The sequence below is a fragment of the Ostrinia furnacalis genome, unplaced genomic scaffold (assembly GCF_004193835.3).
Source record: "Ostrinia furnacalis isolate ACB-3 unplaced genomic scaffold, ASM419383v2 OfSCF0322, whole genome shotgun sequence".
Taxonomy (NCBI): domain Eukaryota; kingdom Metazoa; phylum Arthropoda; class Insecta; order Lepidoptera; family Crambidae; genus Ostrinia; species Ostrinia furnacalis.
The window spans coordinates 1,043,687-1,064,711 of NW_021130561.1; the positions used below are offsets into that span (position 1 = coordinate 1,043,687).

General features: G+C 36.6%; 1 protein-coding gene across 1 annotated transcript in view; it reads right to left on the reverse strand.

The window, feature by feature from the left end:
- The window catches only part of LOC114360927 (zinc finger protein rotund), a 90,616-nt gene extending 90,173 nt beyond the window's left edge, over positions 1-443 (reverse strand). Inside the window, exon 1 of the mRNA XM_028315822.1 lies at positions 388-443. Coding sequence (XP_028171623.1) covers positions 388-433 — 46 coding nt within the window. The 5' untranslated portion in view covers positions 434-443. The remainder of the gene's footprint in view (positions 1-387) is intronic.
- Positions 444-21,025: the final 20,582 nt, after the last annotated feature.

Here is a 21,025-nt window from a genome sequence, read left to right on the forward strand (position 1 = left end):
GTGTCGTCCACCCACAAGCTGGACCGATGACATCATAAAGGTAGCAGAAAGGTGCTGGACGCAGGCCGCTACTTACCGGGCAACATGGAAAGCGTTGGGGGAGGCCTATGTTCAGCAGTGGACGTCCTATGACGGAGATAATGATGATGATGAGATATTTGACCGCAATCGCAAAGGTTAAGTGAGATGTAGTCTAGGATGATTTATATCAGCCACAGGACGTCCATCCCAATGATTCCCACATTATCGAGTTGTTTGCGGCCTGCATCCAGCGCCTTCCTGCTAACTTTAATGAGGTCCACATTGTGTGGGACTTCCCACGTTGCATTTTTCGGTATATTACCTGCCCTGTCTGAATAGTCTTCACTTCATTATAAAACATCTTACCTGATCGTCCAGGGCCTAGCCCCGCTCCATACAGCATCTGGCTCATAGAATGGTGGTGGCCGGTCGTCTACCTTCTGGTGGCCGCCAACTGAACCATCTGAACAGTCTTCATCACGATCGTCTTACCTGATCACCCAGGACCAATCCCGCTCCATATAGCCCCTTTTTATGCAAAATAAGGCAGGTATTTGACCGCAAATGCATCTGATGTTAAGTGAGATGCAGTCTAGGATGGTATATCGGCCACAGGAAGTCCACTGCTAACATAGGCCTTCTCATGATTTCCACATTGCCCGGTTGGTAGCGGCCTGCATCCAGCGCCTTCCTGCTAACTTTATGAGGTCCACCTTGTGTGGGACTTCCCACGCTGCGTTTTCCGGTACATGCCTGCCCTTTATAACCTAACAGTCTTCTTCATGATCGTCTTACCTGATCGCCCAGGGCCTAGCCCCGCCCCATACAGCATCTGGCTCATGGACTGGTGGTGGCCGAGCCGGTCGTCTACCTTCTGGTGGCCGCCGACTGACCCGTCTCCGGTGCTCATCTTGGCCTGTAACAGAAGAGACAGGTCTTGAGGAAAATGATATTGAAACAGACTTTATTTTAGCAAAGAGGTATAGGAAAATGTTTGGAATGTATTGTGAATAAGTCGCTCGCATGTCGCATCAATAGTATTTTTAAACCTTTGAAAAAGAGTGTCAGCAAAACTACAGTGTTTTTTCTGACACTCTTTTTCATTACTGTGTTTCATTCACTGCTTTTTTAGCACTAAGTAGGTACCGGTAGAGTATGCTGTGATTTTCAAAAATGCGTTTTAAACTCTTATACCTAAATTGAGCAAGAAACACTATCATTTTTGTGAAAATTTGCATTTTTTTTTCAATATGAACCTAAATACACTAGTAAATAACAGTTAATACTAGAAAACCCTTTTCTGATTTGCCTAAACTGATTCTTATACGTATCATCATCATCATCATTTCAGCCACAGGACGTCCACTGCTGAACATAGGCCTCCCCCAATGACTTCCACATCGCACGGTTGGTAGCGGCCTGCATCCAGCGCCTTCCTGCTACCTTTATCAGGTCGTCGGTCCACCTTGTGGGTGGACGTCCCATGCTGTGTTTTCCTTAACGTTAACTACAAAATATCAATAACTGACCCCCAACCCGTTAAAACCACAACACAAATCAATTCCTGCCAAAGCCAAGTTGTGCAACAGCTAAAATCAAAATTAACATCCACAACGCAAAACGTCCTATCTCAAAATAAACAAATTACTTCGTGCCAAAACGGTGTAACTCAAAATAATAAATAATCTCAGGCGGTATGGTCACTTTGTCTTTAACTAGTGTAGGAGTAACGCAGATAAGGTAGATATATCACTTTAATTTGTGACACACTGCTCTTAAGAACGATGAACATTTTAAAAAAATATTATTTTTTACACAACATTAAAGTTACGCAAAAAAAAAACAGTAAAGAAGGGTGAATTAATTTTAAAGGATAATTATGTCATTCCCAAAAAATGGAAAGAAAAAAGAGAGAGAGAAAATATGAAATAGGAGATTATATATTCTAAGAAGATTATTAATACTGCATTGGATACATAGTAAGAAGCTTGGTGATTCTAGCACCCGAAGGAAAATAAAAAAATATTGTTTACAAAGAAATACTGCGGTAGGTGCAGTTTTCGATTTTGTTGTAAAACTATTCAAACATTAACATAACGTTACAAACCATTTAAAAATCCTATGAAAATGTTTTCGACATCTACGCGGACGCAGTCGCGGGCGGCCGCTAGTAGTAAAATAAGTTGAGAATAAGAACTGAGTTACAATAATAACATGCACAAAACTATAAACTTTAAACATAATCAATCATCATTAAAATGTTGCACGTTCAGTTATGAAAACAATGTAAACGCAAGTCGGTTGGCACATCGCAATTGAAACAGTAACGTGCCATTTTCTGTAATCAATCTAGCCGCAATTATATATCCATAAGCGATTTAATTATCTTTTTTAGTTGTTTGTTTGGTTTCTCTACCTGGTTAATGGTAACGCTTGTATTAATATTTATCGGGTATCACAATGAAGTGCTGTTTTTATTGTGTGTAGAGAGGTTTGGACTGAAAATAAGACATGTAGCGAGATTAATGACACAGCTCGTGTAAGCTTAAAGTTTGCTCTCATTAACGATATAAAATTAAATAAAAACATGTTACGGGAAGTTAGACAAACAGCTGCCTAAAAAGAAAGAAGTTTTCAAATCATAAATCATCTCATGTTTGAGGAATGTACATTTCATGAGCTGAGTCTTACTTTAAATGCCAACGATTTCAATTTCAACCCTGTATAACGAGAGCCCAGCGGGACTGTTAGTAATTGTTCAATTTAAATTATTAACTCTACATACTGTGTAGGTTTGTTGTCGACGCGACAAGAACAAGAAAAATAATAATCTCTAAAACAAAAGACTCTATCAATGCTTGTCAGACTTTCCGTCTGTGTGTCACAATCGCCCCACACTTATTTAGGTTACTGTTGTCACAGACGGGGTGGCGGCAAAAACTATCCCTTACCCTTTGGTCATTCACATCTTAAAGGTAAGGATACACCTAGAGTGGTTAGCACCGCCTAATGCAGTCTACTAACAAAACCTGTGACCTAATTCACGTATTTTGTAATAGTTAAAATGTCGTTGGCGTTTAGAAGTAGTCCTATTGAAAAACAGTCCTGAAGTCAAAATCAAAGTCAAAATTTCTTTATTTGTGTAGACTGATAAATAGTACTTACAAATCGTCAAATATTTTGCTCTTGAGGAGTCTTATAATCTTTTTACCCTACCAGCGCTTCGAGACCAACATTTAGCAAATCCGTATCCGTGTCATTTCGATAGAACGATTAGTTACTTGATAGGATCGCCACTCGGCGATTTGTCATTTGACCTTTTACTCACTGTCATCAGATTAAAACAAACTTCAAAATAGGTAATAGGTAAATACCGCGGAGGCAACGATCGAATACGCATAAAAACGAAATCGAAACAAAATCGGGCGATTAATACGTGAATACGAAAAATCCAGCGATCGAATCGCTCGCATGTCGTTAAAGTTTTGTTACGTGAATTAGGCTACTGCTGACTCGCCGACACGAGTCGTCTACTTTTGACATGTTGTCAAAAGACATAGAAAATACAAGGTCGACATGATTTTTCTGACAGAAAAAGTTCGCCAGTGCTGAGAAGAAGCAACGTAAAAAACTCAGTGTTGAATAGTAATTTAACAATCCTCAGAAAAAAACACATCACACACACACGCACGCATCCTCACGATCCGGTTTTGTTGTAACGACATCGTACAGGTTCCTGGAATTCCTGGAGTCCTGAAATACGGGAATACTTTAGGCTAACTCCAGTCCTCTTGAACATGTTTATTTTTTCTGTTATTTCTTGTTAATTAAGTTTATGTAACACTCGTAAAAGGTACTGGGTGTGGGCCGCTACCAACCGGACGAAGTGGAAATCATTGAGGGAGGCCTATGTTTAGCAGAGGACTTCCTGTGGCTGAAATGATGATGATGATTTACCACTCTTTGGGAAAATAAATAAAAAGTTCAATTTTATTTTAATTGTAGATGACCTTTTAACAAAAACATATTTGGTGGTATTTACAACTCCAAGTATATCTATCATAACCCTAAAATGAAGACAGGTCGAAGGGCCGTCCAAAACTAATATTTTAAAGTCGAAATGAAACAAAGAGCAGGGTGACCACGCGACAAATCGACCGTTATTAACGGGACCTCCGAAGGTGAATTAGTGAGTTGGTCACCCTTGCTGATTAAAGTGCTTGATGTATGAGGAAGAAAGTTTTGGATTTATGAGTAGACGACCGATGGCGTGAGAGATTGAGAAGTTGTGGATTCGATTCCTTTTTGGGTTATGTATGTATCAAGTGTCATATTTGGATTGATTCGATAAAATACTATTAAAATACAAAATATGTACTATGTTTATAAATGCTAGTGATACTGATAAGGTATTGTCTACTGTTATTGTACTGTACTGTTTTATGATTGATTCGTCATCTGAACACGAATATTAGGTGGACGCGAACGAAAATGTGGAATGATTACAGTCCATACTTTTCATAAGATCTTTTCTAGATTTCAAGTCATCATAGTCATCATCATTTCAGCTACAGAACCTTAACTGCTGAATATAATATGCCTTTTCCAATGATTGCCAGATTGGCCGGTTGGTAAGAGGCCCTACATCCAGCTCCATAATCAGTCATCTGTATACCTTGTGAGTGGACAGATGACTTAGGCTGAGTAAAAACATAATTAAATTCAGAATATTAAGACAAACAGCTCAACACACAAAACTTATTAACAAATTGAAATAACTATGTCCGATCCTCGAGAAATGACAAATTTTAGCAAACTATATCCTAAAGATACGAAACACACATAAATCACAAACTATGGGGACAAACCAATGGCGATATACGTTCGTTACGAATTAATTTACCCCGATAACGCCCTCTAGTGATGTACCGATGTGACAGAATTCGGCCATTTTAGATTTTTGAGTGTTACTTTGTTTTTGTTTCAAAGTTTTAGCAAAAAACTTTGTTGTAATAAATGTATTATTGAGAAAAAAATAGTTTGTTAAAGAAATTATATTTTATTTCATACAAACTGATAAACTAACTTACGAGATCAATAAAAAACGTACTCGTATTATTTTTTCATTATCTTAATTATGTTATTTATTTCCAACTATATTGATTGCAATACTGTATAATAGTATAATATTTAAACAATGTAAATCCTAATTTTAATTAATTTAATGCTACATTAATTTCGCATCTTGTGTAATACTTATAATTAAGACAACATTCGTATTATAATAACATTGTGCTGTAATATTTGGCCTTAATAAGCTCGGGTCTTGTTAGTGGTAATACATAAATCATAGCGTTTTATTATCCTATTTGTACTGAAATACTTCATTATTTTTATTAGCAGTAGGACGTGAATTACTGAGAATAGGCCTTCTCTTGAGATATTATTCAGTGATTAATAGCTAAAACAGCTTCTAGAATAGCCATGCCATGGATAATTGAAACGATGGCTTAAAAAGCACTCAATCTTTTTTTTGAGGTTTAAATGAAAAAGTGTGTTTGGAGTGAAATCCACAACACAACGATTCAGACGTCTGAATTATGAGTGTTAAAATAAAATCTTTATTTGCAGAAACAATAGAATACTAATTTATTAATTATGGTTAACAAATACATGTTTAAATATTCAGTGTTTTTAAATTCCAAAATAAATACACATGCAATACCAATGAACCAAAAATGACCGAATGCGTAGGTAGGTACATCACTACATTGGCGACTAGATGTGAAATTTAATTTCACTAACCGCAGTTTAGGGTTAAATTAAACACTTGTGCGAAGTGAAATTTATTACTGTTTCGATGTAAACTAATAGTATTTTCAATTTGCTGTAGCAATATTAAATTACTTTAAGTATATTTTGTTCAAAGTCAAAAATATTATCGCTTAGGTTATACACACACCTAATAATGCGACAGACCGCAAGTTAGTATTTATGGGACACCATAGGTATCATGGCATAATATTACACCTATCTATTCATGTGAATCTGTCACTCAACTCTGTCAATCTGTCACTCATGTGAATGTGTCCCTCAGGGAATTGAACATAGGACCTCTAAGTCGAGAGCCTCCAATATTACAACCACTAGACGATAGAGGCAATAGAGCTTCTAATATTAGAACCACAAGACCATGGAAGCGATAAATTAAGGTAAAACTAAACTATAACTAACCTTGCCTACCCCCGGCATCAAACTGGCAACTTTCTCATTAAAGGTCTTATGCAAGTCACTGAGCCATTCCCCCGGTCGTAAAAATGTCTGGGGGCGCGGGGAAAAGGATGGTTTATTTATTTAAGGTTCGGACAAACCAACGCGATCACAGCGCGATCAACCGGCGTGCAGCGATGGCGATCAATGCATTTAGGTCTGGTCGCCATCGCTGCACGCCGGCTGATCGCGCTGTGATCGCGTTGGTTTGTCCGAACCCTTAGCGAAAAGGCTAGAAATTGATTGACAGTCTGTCTAGTTGAAACAATACTTTTTAAAGAAACAAGTAATTACAATAAAGTTGGTACATATATTTTTTAAAATTATTATTTATTGGTATTTTAAATTCAATGCTAATGATGAAAAGTTACGCTGAAAACTTATTTAAAATAAAATGTTACCAAAATCTTGTGCACGATTGTATTTATTTTCATTTTGATTCAAAAAGCCGTCCTATTCTAGTCCCCTACCTATATTATGAACTGTAATTTTGTAATGATTTTAGTCGTTCTATTTATCAAAGTATTTAGTTTTATCACGCGAATTTCCCAAGTTTTTATTGATGTAAAGACCGTCCACATAAAACAGCATAATGGCAAACAGGTCAATATTCTACCAAATACTTTTATGCTGCGTCGTAAAGGCGACGTCAACCCAAAGTGCATTCTATGGAATTCTTTAGTAAAGCGCCATCTATCCACCGCTAATGGCAACTTTTGACGTAAACTGCACGGGTGACAAACAGCGGTGTTTTTCGACCCACTTTCGCGTTTTAGGGTTATCTCAGTTTTGAGATTTAAGTAATGAAATGTTTTGGGGTATTGCTCGCGGGATGCAGAATGCAATATTTTTCAGACATGTTGTTTACGCTGATGTTGCTGAAGAAAACGGACTGGGGATAACAATGTTGTTAATTTTTAATTTCTATAAAAAAGAAGAAAGTCTAACTTCGTACCTTTTCTACACATTATTATAAAGAGAAAATATTTCAACTGTTTGTTTAATTGCCTAGTTCACATAGAGCACCCTATAGATATTTTTTCTCTCTCTCGTGGACAAGTATGAAAATTGAGTCCACGAATAGTGACATCGGTAGGTGATCGTTAGTCCACAATATGGACTAGGCTAGGTGCTAGTGCTATTCGTGTTTGAGTAGGTGCTATAAGTTTAAGGCTGAATTGCACGGTTGCGCCAACTTACTTTAACTTTGACAAACGTCAAAAATCTATCAAACTCCATACAAAAAGCACCGGTTATCGTCATAGTTACCGTTAAAGTAAGGTGGTGCTACTCAGCCCAAGTACATACTACGCACATTTAGTTTTAGACTGGGCCATTTTGATATCTTTTTATCTATCTCTACAATAATTTCTCCCAAACTGAAGTCTCCAGTCATGTCGCTGATGACTCCGTATTTAGCCCTAGGGGCGCCCTATGACAAAGAGCCCTAATTTGACAAAGTCTCACGCAGCGGCACTCACACGCCCCCTGTGGTCCTTACCTAGCGGTCATAAATCCATGGAAATCACGGTTTTGATCTTACCCTTAAGATAAATCCACTGAAATTGACTTATAAGTTAATATTACACGGATAGGTTTGTCTTAAATTAATTTTAAAATGCGCTTAGGTTTTGATTCCACTGGTCCAATGCCTAGGTAGGCTACATTTTCTCAAAGAACCTATTTTACTACATTCTATCGTGAAACTCTACAGACCAATGCTATTTTTATGTAATAACTTTAATCTTAATTCAGAGTTTGAAGACCTTTTATTATTAACTAACATTCTCTTTTAACCTAGAAGAATCAATTTAAGCTCTAATAGCTCTTATTAGCACATTGAAATAAATCAAGAGCTATATTGAGTTAAAAAAAATATTACGATCTAACTAAAACACATAACAAGCAACAACTATAAAACAATAACAGACAAGCACGTGCTACAGACAAAGTTAAGGGCTACAATTAGAGACAAAAACTACAACATTCATTGCTCACCTTGTAGCCTTCTTAGAAGGCCATTTGCAGCAATAAAAGACAAGCACATAGTACGAACATAGATAAGGGCTACAATCAGAGACATAAGCTAAACATCCATAACTCAGCTCGTAACTGTTTGATACCAGAGGTGGAATTGTGTAAAGCAATCGTAATCATTTGATAGTTCATAACGTACGATAAAGTCAGTTAAACAAAGCGTTTGACAGAATAATCGTACGTTATGAACTGTCAAATGATAACGATTGCTTTACACAACTCCACCTCTGAGCTAACTGTTTGAGTGACACAGACAAGCACATTTTACAAATAAAGTAAAGGGCTACAATTAGAGACAAGTACGTACTACGAACAGAGCTAAGGGCTACACTTAGAGACAACATCTTAGCTCAATTAGAGATGAAAGTCACTAACACACAAGCACAATTCCAAACAATGGCTAGGGCTACAAACAAAGAGTTACAATAAACAAAGCTACAACATCCATCGCTCACCTCTTAGTTACTTTGACGATCACGGGCCAAGAACTAAAGTAAGGGCTAAGACAAAAGAGCAACTACAAAAAACACATCGATACAAGCCCTACGCCTGTTATGCTATTCTACTACAAGCACATACTACGAAGGGCTACAATTAGAGACAAAGGCTACAACACATAGCTCACCTCGTAGCCCTGTTTGATGGCCATGGTGCCCCGTGGCCGAGACCACGCGGCGTATTCCAGGCCATCTTTTTGTTGGCAGTGCTGTTGAAGAAAAGGGGAATTTTATTATGTGGAAATACAACAGTCATAATGAAAACTTGGAATTATTCGCCTACGAAATTATATTCTCCATATTAATTTCGTAGGCGATTTAGTACCAATTTATTGGCGGGGTTTGGTATTTTAGATTGATTTTAGAATGATTTAAGGGCGTCTGTTTTACTTGATGTGATCAATGATTTCACATGTCTTCTAATCTAAGAATCACAGGATAAAGATCTTATTGAAGCTTTTGCATTAATTTTCATAAATGCACTATGAAACTGTCTGTTATTACTTAGGTGTGAAAAAAACTCTTAAAATTACCCATAATATGAGTTATTAAATGGCCCGGCTTTCTTCACTGCTTGAAAACTAGCTGTAAGCTAACACAAAAGTTTCTATAAAATAAAATGTGTACAAATATAGTTTAGACGATATTAATCGCTAAATACAATCTCTGCCAAAAAAATTGTCTCTGTAAACACAAGGTAGGGAACAGTAAATTTTAATCACAACGTGTACACACATACAAAGTGTTCTGTTTTTTAGGGCAGTGGGAATATTGTACCCACATATTGTTGTGTTTGGAGAGAATTTATTACTAAAAATAATATAATTAAATTGTGTACAAAGATAATTTCCATAATCTAGAATCATACACTACGGGTATAATGATCGGTTTACACGTTGTGATGGTAACTACCTAACACAGATTTTATTTGGGTCACTATAAATTGGTCATCCAGTATGTCCCATAAAACCCTAAGCGGTCGCATAGTAACAATCGATTCCTATTACGACTCTATTCGCGGGTACTTGAAGGGCTAAGATAAAAAAAGGATGCGACTCAGCGCATTGCACAGAAGTTACACTTAACTAATCACAACGAAACCGAAGACAGCATATACTTGTCTGGTTAGTAAAAAAGTCGCTGACATAGCCCGACGGATTAGCAAGCTGAAGTGGCAATGGGCAGGGCACATAGTACGCAGAACTGACGGCCGATGGGGCAGCAAGGTTCTGGAATGGAGGCCGCGTACCGAAAAACGCAGCGTGGGACGTCCACCTACAAGGTGGACCGTCGACATCGTAAAGGTAGCAGGGAAGCGCTGGACGCAGGCCGCTACCAATCGATCAACATGGAAAGCATTGGAGGAGGCCTATGTTCAGCAGTGGTCGTCATATGGCTGAAATGATGATGATGATGATAGTAAAAACGATAGCACATCGATGTAAAGACGCTATGGCATTTATTTAGTCGTAATAAGAGCTATTTTCCAACCAAATAGCCTTTGCCGTCGACTCTACATTTACTAAAGCGAATCTTATTTTCTTATTTCCCTGTCCAAAATAATAGCCACAACTTCTAAGTGCCTACCTGCCTCAGGTATAAACATAAAACATGTCAGAAAACTCGTATAATCTTTAAAATGGCTGTACAATAGCAATAATTCTCTATTATTGAAGAATCCTAATGCTTTCTACGATGCCGTTACAGCACAACTTACATACATTTTATGTATATGTTGGAAAAACGATTTTTATATCCATGACCCGGCCAACATATAAAACGTTAGTCCCAAACGTGGGGCCTCTCTTTCTATCTTTATTCGAGTGAGAGAGAGGGCCGCTCACGTGTGACGCAGGCAAAGACGTATATGTATGTGAGACGTGTAGGGAAAAGACTTCGGGTGGCGTGGAGTCGTTTGCGTTGTAAAGTTTTAAATATTTACATTTTTACTACAGAATACAGATAAAAGTTTATGATGAGAAGAGTTAAAGTTTGAAAAGACAAGCATCGTTACATTCAGGTTTAAGTTAAATGCCATTGATTCGTTATTTTCAAAATCAAATCTTTGCCATAAAAAGGAGATGAAGAACATTTGGCACAAGCCTTATAATGACACGATGGAATTAAGGTTGTAAAACACAATTTTAAAAATCTAATAGCTCCATAAATAAGTTTTGTGAAAAATTGATAACTTTTTCGTTCGCTCTGAATTTACCTATTTGTAGTCATAAACTTAATTCTTTTTTATTTTATTTTTAGTGGCAATACATAATTAGTACTTTCAATACATAAAACACTCGTTATACAAATATACAAGACAAAACTATTTGTTTGCAGACTCCATTATTCAATAGGTACTATTAATTATTGCCGTGATTCTTAAATTCAAATTCATCATTGATAAGAATTTTTTTCGTAACACCAACCTAGTTTTTTGTATTCGGATTAGACAAAGGTACACACGTGTGTTTGAATACAGCAAAAGAATACACGTATGCAAAATCCTCGGATTTACAACCTTACGAAAAATATGAGCACAAATATTTTATTCAAATGTACCAAAAACTTTAGCGGCTCCACACCTGCGCTGTTCCCAAGAAAAACCCGCGACACGAGTATTTTTCTTAACTTCCCCGTGTGTGAGTGTGTTTCTATGTGTGCACTAGAGCTGTGTGTGGGTGCCGTCTTGGGTAGTAAAATATTATGCTGTCGGTCTTGAAATAACATTGTATAGATAATCAATAACAGCACCGTTTTATGTTCAATTCTAAAGTTCATAGCTTTAGGAGTTAAATTTGGATGACGTCATTAAAAGCTATGCTATAGTGATTGGAATTGGACGTTATAATGGTTTCTATATTATGTGCCCTGAAATGAGAAATGTCTTACTTTTGTCGTTGGAAATATAAAAGGACAATGGTTCCTGAAGAAAGCTAGTACTGCAAAAGCACAATGCATGTATTGTGCTTTCAAATAAAATTTTCAGTGAACTAGATTCATGAGATAAACAGGTATTATAGAAATAAACTATAATACAGATTTAAATTCTCCTTCTAAATGTTGTAAGAGACGGTCAGTTGAAATTCGTCTTCAAAAAGCGACTAACGAAAAATATTATGAACATCAAGTTTCCCCAACCCGTCTGGCTAGCGTAGCCCAAATCCTCCATTTGCCTCAGGTAAATTAGAGTGGGTTATGCTTCTACAGTGGTGATGGTGATGATGATGTAGTAATGAAGTACCTAGCCAATCGTTAATTAACGTCAAATTTTAATGACATGTTCCATGTGCTCTTTGAGGTGCCTTTACTTGTCTCATTATTTTTAGCCAAACCAAATACACGTACTCATTGCTTAATACCTTCACTTTACTGGTAGTTGTATGACTGCAAACAAGCTTTTAATCTCTCTAACAGCTTTCAAGCTCACTCAAATCAAATCAAAAATGTCGACTAAATAAATTGGTACTCAACAAATCATCAAATAATTTTGAGCAGACTTTAACTGTCATTATTTTTTTGTCCCTACCCTACACGCGCTTCGTGACAAAAATTTGGTAAGATCTGAGAAGAATTTTTTTTTATGTGACAGGAGGCAAACGAGCAGACGGATCACCTGATGGTAAGTGATTACTGAATTTGGCAAGCGCCGCAACTCAGGGACATCACTTATTTCATCATCATCATCATTTTAGCCACTGGACGAAGATAATACTTTCTCTGTGTTGCATCATCTTTCCTTAACTTTATGAACGTCAAAAGTCTGTCAAACTAAATACTAAAACACCGGTTAAAGTTACAGATAAAGTTAAGGTGATATATTCAATAAGCATCAATTTTAATCGCCAGCAAATACAGACAAAAGTCATTACCGTCAGTTGGCGTGTGTCAAAATAGAGATAATCCAACTACCCTCATTCGCCTTGACAAATGGTTCGCCCCAAATTGAGCGACGGAGTTTGTGGTTAATCATTATTTTCCGCCGTTTTCTTACTGTGATGGATGCTTTCGGAAAGGAAAATGTCTGGAGTAAGTCTCCTTTTAAATAAATTCTATTGCTGCCCTCAAATTGTAGACGTTGCCATGCTTTGGAGTAAAAAAAACCGTCTAAATTATGCTGTAGTAGGTAGCTTAATTTTGCAGCGTGAATTTCGGTTTGCTATAAAAAGTCTTTGTCGCACACGTACCCCTTCCAAAAACCGAGATAAAACTATCATATCTTTTTTCCTGGTTTTAAAATTCTCTATACCTTTCACCTAAATCAGTTCAGTAGTTTAAGCGTAAAAGAGTAACAAACACTTATCCATGCACTCTCACAAGCTTCCATAATTTCCTTTAAAGCATAGAACCACTGAATTTGTTGATTTCATTGTCACAAAATGTCCATAATATGAGCAATTATCAAACACTAGTCTCACTGTGGCAGTAATTTAAAATAACGTCTTTCTATGATTCGTATCTGGTTTAAATACTAATTTTTAGTTTCGTTTCAGCCAAAAGGCTTCTATACAAGTATAACAATAATGCTTTTTGTATCACAAGTAGATACGAAACAATATATTTTAGACCCATAGACTATTTACTATAAGTACTGGAAATCATCTTCCTTATCTGCTATCTTTAGAAGTATATCTAGAGCACACCCAAACAAATCGCCAAGTGTAAGCACAGAGGGCGTGACCGTGCGTCTGACGGTGACTGATGAGCCGATTCCGATGCGGTTGTCACCCGACAGGGATACCTTGGGGGACGGATTAACATAACTGTTGATGACATTATTTGTGTTGATTTCTGTGGGAACGCTCTGGAGGTAATGATACTGTTGAAATACAGGTGTTTCGTTTTCTATTAGGCTAGATGACAAAATTTAAATTATTTGTCGGTCAGACAGATAATTAGAAAATATTAGACTCATATTTTTTATTTTCATTCATAATTAAATAATAACAGTGCTACATCGGGTTGTGATCGGGTTGAAATGGCGCGCCGCTTGAGTAGATTTTTTACTCAAAAGTGACGTCACGCGACATTTCAACTCAAATAATACTGTAATTATTCGATTATAAAAAAATAATAAAAAATATGTGTCCAAATTTTTTTTATTATCTGTCTGACGGACTATTCATATATTAATCGAAATTCTTACTAACTAACGGACTACGTTAGTTAGTAAGAATTTCGATTTCATTACCCAGTCATCATCCCTATTACTTGATACATAAATGTATCCATGTATGCGTGTTTGTCTTGTTGGTTGTCCTAATAAATAAAATAAATAAATAAAGGCTGAGTTGCACCACCTAACTTTAACCGTAACTATATCGATAACCGGTGCTTTTTGTATGGAGTTTCCGCGAATTAGTTTTTCAATATTTTTTTCGCGAAAAATACCGCGATTAAAAATAATTAAGATGAAGTTGTATTATAAAATTGTTCTTTAAAGCTTTAAAAAAAAATGGATACTGGTAACAAAATCACCCTGTATATTTTTTTATCCACAACGAGGAAGCTCTTGGCCTGTATCTCACCTGACGGTAAGTGACGATCAGGCCGAAGGTGGAAGCGAGCTTCACCCGGAATCCTCAACCACGGAGGAACTGGCTATCTCACCTCTAACTGCCGGAACATAATAATGCTGTTAACATTGTTGTTATAGCGACAGACTTAGGTAAGATGGTGGTAGCTAGCCAGGCGGACTTAGAACAAGCCCTATCACCAACCAACCGAACAGAAAAATCTGCCCCCACTGGGAATCGAACCCGAGACCTCTGCGTCTGAAGCAGATGGTCTTACCACTAGACCACAGAGGCGGTTAATATCTAAGTGCACTTCTAAACTAATCACTAAAAACCTTAGATCAACTAAAAGTCTTTGAGGAAATGCGTGTAACAGAGGGGAGGAAGCTGTGGATATATCTCAAGATATATCTCGAAGTAACGAGCGCATGTCACCGCCTGTCACAGTGACAACGGATTCGTCACTGTCACACACGATGGGCGATAAGGACAAGATATGGAGTAATGGTTTCTTAAAGTTTCTAGTTTGATTTTATAGCTTTATTTTCCAATTTTTAGTGTTACTTGCTTGTAACACTTCAGTGTGTCACATAAAGTCACTTAATTTCTTTTCTTAACAATGAATATGAATTTTTAGATCCTTCGCTTGAGAAATTTTCCCCTTTTTACACCGTGTGTGACCTGGTGCGTCCAAACGCACTGTGAGACCTCATAGTAATGTTTGTGAATACCGGCGTTATTTGTGTCTCACTTTTTTAATCATTATCAAAATTCAACGAAATATGTTTAGACGTAAAAACATAACAGACTGACAGAGCTACTATCATATCATATATGATTTTCAGCTATCAGCTATTTTTCATACCACTTTATGTATTTTTAAAGCTCTAGGGAGCTAAATATCAAAAACATTTTTATGGATTCTACAATAGTAAATTTAATATGAAACATGCTCTAACTTTTTAAGAAAATGTAAATTATATTAATTTCCTTTGAACAAATAAATTTTAATGTAAATAAATGTTAGTTCTAAAATACTTTACTATTCCTACCCTCAATTTCACACAAGTCTTTTATAGCACTGAATTCTGAACCAGAGCTTATCTAATATCAACTTCGAGACATTTTTGACACGGTCACCCATCCATCCGCAGCCAGCGCTAAGGTTGCTTAACGTCAATCTAGCGGAGTGGAAAGATTTGCAGGATCACACAGATTAGGGGTGTGACCCTCCTTAATCTGACTGGACGTTTCTACGACGTCCTAATCGGGCTTTAAGTCCGCATTTTGTTGCAGTTTGTGGAAGATAATGCGCGGTGTCATACGTAGACCTATGTCATATGAGAATAAGTCAATAAGTAGGTCTTGTCTCTTACCTCCTTACTAATAAACCTTACACGCTCGTTGAACAGGTAAGCCCCGTCTTAGAGTAAGTGGTATTTGAACCTAGTCATTGTAGTCCAGTAAGAAAACCACAGATTCAGCCCAAATTCGATTCCCAGTAGAGGCAAAATTTTCTTACTCATTTTGGTTGGTGGTAGGCCTTTCTCTAAGTCCGCTTGGCTACCTACCTAAGTTTGTCGCCATAACGATAATGTGAACAGCGATATTGTCTTTCAAAACTTGGAGGTAAGAGAGCCAGCTCTTCTGTGGTCGAGCATTCCGGGTGAAGCTCGCTTCCACTTTCGGCCTGATCATCACTTTCCACACAGGCTAAAAGATTCATCGTTGTAGTTAAAAAAAAAAAATCTGTGTCTATAGTCTATCATCTGTCATAATCAAATAAGAATCATCATTATTAAGTATTGATCATGATATTGAACATTACTTATTGCTTAAATAGCCTCACAAGTAGCCTCATAGATGTAATACTTTACGCCATTTTGCATTTTACTAATGTAGAATACAAATAATGCAATAAAAACTTATCAATATTAAAAAGTGCTTGTTAAATAGTGTAAGTGCAACGATCAGTGTTTTAAACTAAATTACTTTCAAGCAAGTTTAATTTAAAACAGCTGTCAATATTGTGAAACGAACGATCTTCAATATAGTTTGTTAGCAATACTAATAACAAAATAGAGAGAACAAACAAACAAACTGGTGTTTTCTAAATGAGTAAGCAATCAATTGTACTGTACAGTGAGCGTCAATTAGTTCGTGACACCCAAAGTAGCCAAAAAGTCCGCAACACGTCTTTGTTACGATTGGAATAAGGTTGTGTCACAGAATAGTAATAAGTACTACGTACAGAAGTTTTACTTCGCGAAGGTATTTAAAAAAATGTATGCTCAATGTCATTAACAATATGGTGTAATTTAGCCTGTCTCAAGAGTCAAGCGCCATTTTGTTCACAAACGTCAGTGATCGGCACTGCGACGAAGCTATAGGGCTGACTTCGGTAAAATGATGTGACGTGAAGTGCCAAACTTCGGAAAACGGCGGAGGAAATGCATGATTTAGCATGAATTATCATGAATAATATTAACTACTTATTTACCTCTCAGTGTCTTGAGGCAACTTAAAAAAGTACATTCTGTGTTTTTACTATTATAAGGCAGTTAAATACTGCACAGTATTTAGTACACCATTTTCTTTATTTTCTTCCATCATACACAAGAATACGCGTGCGTGAGTCAATATTCGCTCGTATGTGAGGCCTTGTCGAATAGTATCCTGTAGGTGGGCCATCGTGCGTGTTTTGTTTTCGATGTAAACTCGCGGAGATGAACAGGCCTGGTACTACGTACAGAAGTTTTACTTCGCGAAGGTATTTAAAAAAATGTATGCTCAATGTCATTAACAATATGGTGTAATTTAGCCTGTCTCAAGAGTCAAGCGCCTTTTTGTTTACAAACGTCAGTGATCGGCACTGCGCCGAAGCTATAGGGCTGACTTCGGTAAAATGATGTGACGTGAGGTGCCAAACTGCGGAAAATGGCGAAGGAAATGCATGATTTAGCATGAATAATATTAACTACTTATTTACCTCTCAGTGTCTTGAGGCAACTTAAAAAAGTACATTCTGTGTTTTTATTATTATTTAGGCAGTTAAATATTGCACAGTATTCAGTACACCATTTTCTTTATTTTCTTCCATCATACACAAGAATACGCGTGCGTGAGTCAAAGTTCGCTCGTATGTGAGGCCTTGTCGAATAGTATCCTGTAGGTGGGCGATCGTACGTGTTTTGTTTTCGATGTAAACTCGCGGAGATGAACAGGCCTGGTTGTGTTGTCAGCTTTTTGGCCACTTTGGGTGTCACGAACATTTGACGCTGACTGTAAAAATCAAGCTTGACACTGTAGGCTTTTATGTATGTTGTAATAGTGGCTATTTTGGAACGAAAATGTACAGTCTGACGTCTGTACCAAATGCGATAGCTAATAATCACCTTTTTAGGTGCGGTCTGGAAAAGACGAATTTAATATGAAATCTATACTAATATTATAAATGCGAAAGTAACTCTGTCTGTCTGTCTGTCTCGCTTTCACTTCTAAACCACTGAACCGATTTTGATGAAATTTGGCATAGAGATAGTTTGAGTCCCGGGAAAGGACAAAGGATAGTTTTGATTCCGGTTTTTGAAACAGGGCCGCCGCGATAAAGTTTTCTGTGATAGACAAAATTCCACGCGGGCGAAGCCGCGGGCAGAAAGCTAGTGTCAAATAAATTTGAGTTGTAAAAACCTTTTTTGTTATTTTCTAAGAACTAAATCACGCCATCTCGACATTGTAATTGCTAAATTTTCTAGAGAATGCTGTAAATCTAAAACATTTGAGATAAAAAATTCATACATAATTTTTTTTGTCAAATGTATTGAGCATTATGAAATTGCTATTTTTGTTTCTTAGTGAAAGTAAAGTTAATTAGATATCATTTTTTCCTGAAACTTGATGAATTGAAGACTGTAGAAGTCGATATAATTAAGATGTAGAATCCTCGAAAAAAATGTTTTATAAGATTCAACAGTTTTATTCTGAAACTTAGTAACGATCTTGTTAAGCAAGTAAATAAAATGTGTGTTATAAATAACAGCATTGACTTAATAATACCCTGTGTAATAGAGGTGAGTTTTGCCATTTTACTGTAATAATAATGTAATATTATAGTGCTACCTACGTAAAAAGAGGTTTCTATGTTCTGTGGTGCTACCATAATACTACCCATACCAAATTTATAAAAACCCAAATAAGTTTTATCGTGTTTATTTGCATTATGCATAAAAAATCATACCAAGCGAACTCTAAACCTAGTACCAGATTCTAACCGGGTCACTGCCCGCCACCCGAGCATTCGTCGCCCTATTGAACCAAAATTCGCCGTAGGCAGGCCGCACCCAAACCATCCGTCTTAGGCCGGCGACAGACCGTCTTACCACTTATCCCGTTAAAACGAAAGTGTGTACATGGCTTTAGGAAGGGAGAGTAATGATATTATTCGGGATGGCGCAGCTTAATTACGTTCTTAAGTTTTGTTTTTGGGAGAATTCCCGTGATCATTATAGGGAGTGACAATGACACAATGCATGTGGTTTTGTATGTTTTCTTTGCCCACCTCTTAAAACTTTTCGTTCGTTTCCATAAAGTCCACTGCTGGACAAAGGCCTCCCCCAGAATTTCCATAAAGTCCGGTCCTGCGCTGCCCGCATCCAGGTACTTCCCGCGACCTTCACCAGATCGTCGGTCCACCTAATGGGGGGCTCACACTACGTCTTCGGACCGACGACATCGTAAAGGTAGCAGGGAAGCGCTGGACGCAGGCCGCTACCAATCGATCAACATGGAAAGCATTGGGGGAGGCCTATGTTCAGCAGTGGACGTCCTATGGCTGAAATGATGATGATGATGATGACTACGTCTTCCGGCTTAAACACTACGCGTACTTGATTAGAATGATTTCATATTTCATCAAACTAGTGGCTGTAGTCAGGAAATAAGTGTACAATCACGTATTCTCACTTAAATTACTATGCTTTTTTGGTAGCAAAAAAGTAGAGTTAGAATCTACGTTCTACATGAGATTTGATAACTTTTTCACAATTATTATGTCATTGTCTCGGTAACATTTTACATGAAAATATTTATAGCCCCAAAAATATTTTAAAAGTAATTTCGAAAACATAACAGATATTAATATAAGAATGAGATACACAAGATTTTATTTTTCCAGTTATTAATTAGCAATTTGTAAAAAAAAACTCCCAAATAACTATTTTAATTTAAAATTCCCGATCAAAACATGTTTAGCTCTCTATCACAAAATGCCAGCATAACTGTAAATTAAAAATGACTGTCATCTCAAAAAACAGAAAAAACTTACTTTGTGTTTGCCGCCGCTCTCCATCTACTAACGACCATTGACTTATTTCTCGGCATTACTTCGCTATAAATAAAAAATACAAAAGAATGAAGTAGTAAATCTCCTTAATACTTTTTATGAACCTATCTCCAGCCCTGTAGCATGAGCAGCGAAAGAAAAAAGAAAAAAAAGGTCAGTAAAAAAACGTGTCAAAAAATATGCAGCGGTTTGGTAGCTGTATTGATTCGGAAATTATGTTGTCATCATATAAAAGTTAAATGGTGAGAATTTATAGTTGGATGCAATCGTCTTGATAATTGACACAAAAATTTGACGTTCAAAATACGATTAATAAGCTTTATCGTGTTTATTTGCTATCATCGACTATATTTGACATTTTCACGGAACCAATAAATAAAAATTGTCGAGAAAAATAAATAAAATATAACGCAATTTATTATTTAATGTGTGATAAAAAATATTGCCGAAGTAACTTTCTAATAACAAATTATTTATTTAACAAAATAAATCACTTAAAATAGACTCTTTACTTGTAAGTTTCATTACAAAACTATTGATACATTTACCGGTTTCATTAATTAGTTGAACAGTTATTTAATTATTATCTAATTTAGCTAAATAAATGTAATCTGAACAATAACTAATGAAAATATGATTCTGTACAGTCGAAAGCATCTTTGTGAACATTTTTGTTGTAAAGTAATAAATAACACCTAGTAATTAATAATAATAAATGGGTTATTAAGTACATCAGAATATGAGAAAAAATAAGTCTTTTGTAGGGTCGTATTTAGAATCAGTAGAGTCTAAAAATAATAATATCGGTGTTTTTTTTATTTATTATTTACGGATTTGGAAACTGTGTACTGAGAAAATTTTAATGATCGATGAAAATGAAATCGATAAATGTCCATTAATATCTGTTATAGATTTTGATTTGGTTAGCAAAATGTAAAATAGTTCCCGAGACGTAGCTAGATAAGTAAAGTTTAACTTAGATTCCGGTCAACTGACCGGTATTTAGCCGCTAAAAAAGCCTTTATTCTAGGAAGCTAAAAAATTTACATCTTTCCTTTATCTACAAATATAATACCGTCTTCAAGTATCAAGATCCCTTCATCCTCCACCATATAAATCAATAGAAATACCGCGACAACCCCCTACTTCTTCTCACCCCTTTACAAATGTTCTCAATGGCCTCACCGGGCATCGAATTTACGACCCCCGTAATAAGGCAGATATGAAGCTCTGTGGGACTGATCATAATATTGTATTGGCATGTTATTTATTTGCCATCGGTTCTTTGGTTAGACAATAAGTTGAAGTGTCAAGCCATTGAGCGCGTGTGATTCGTTTGGATAGAA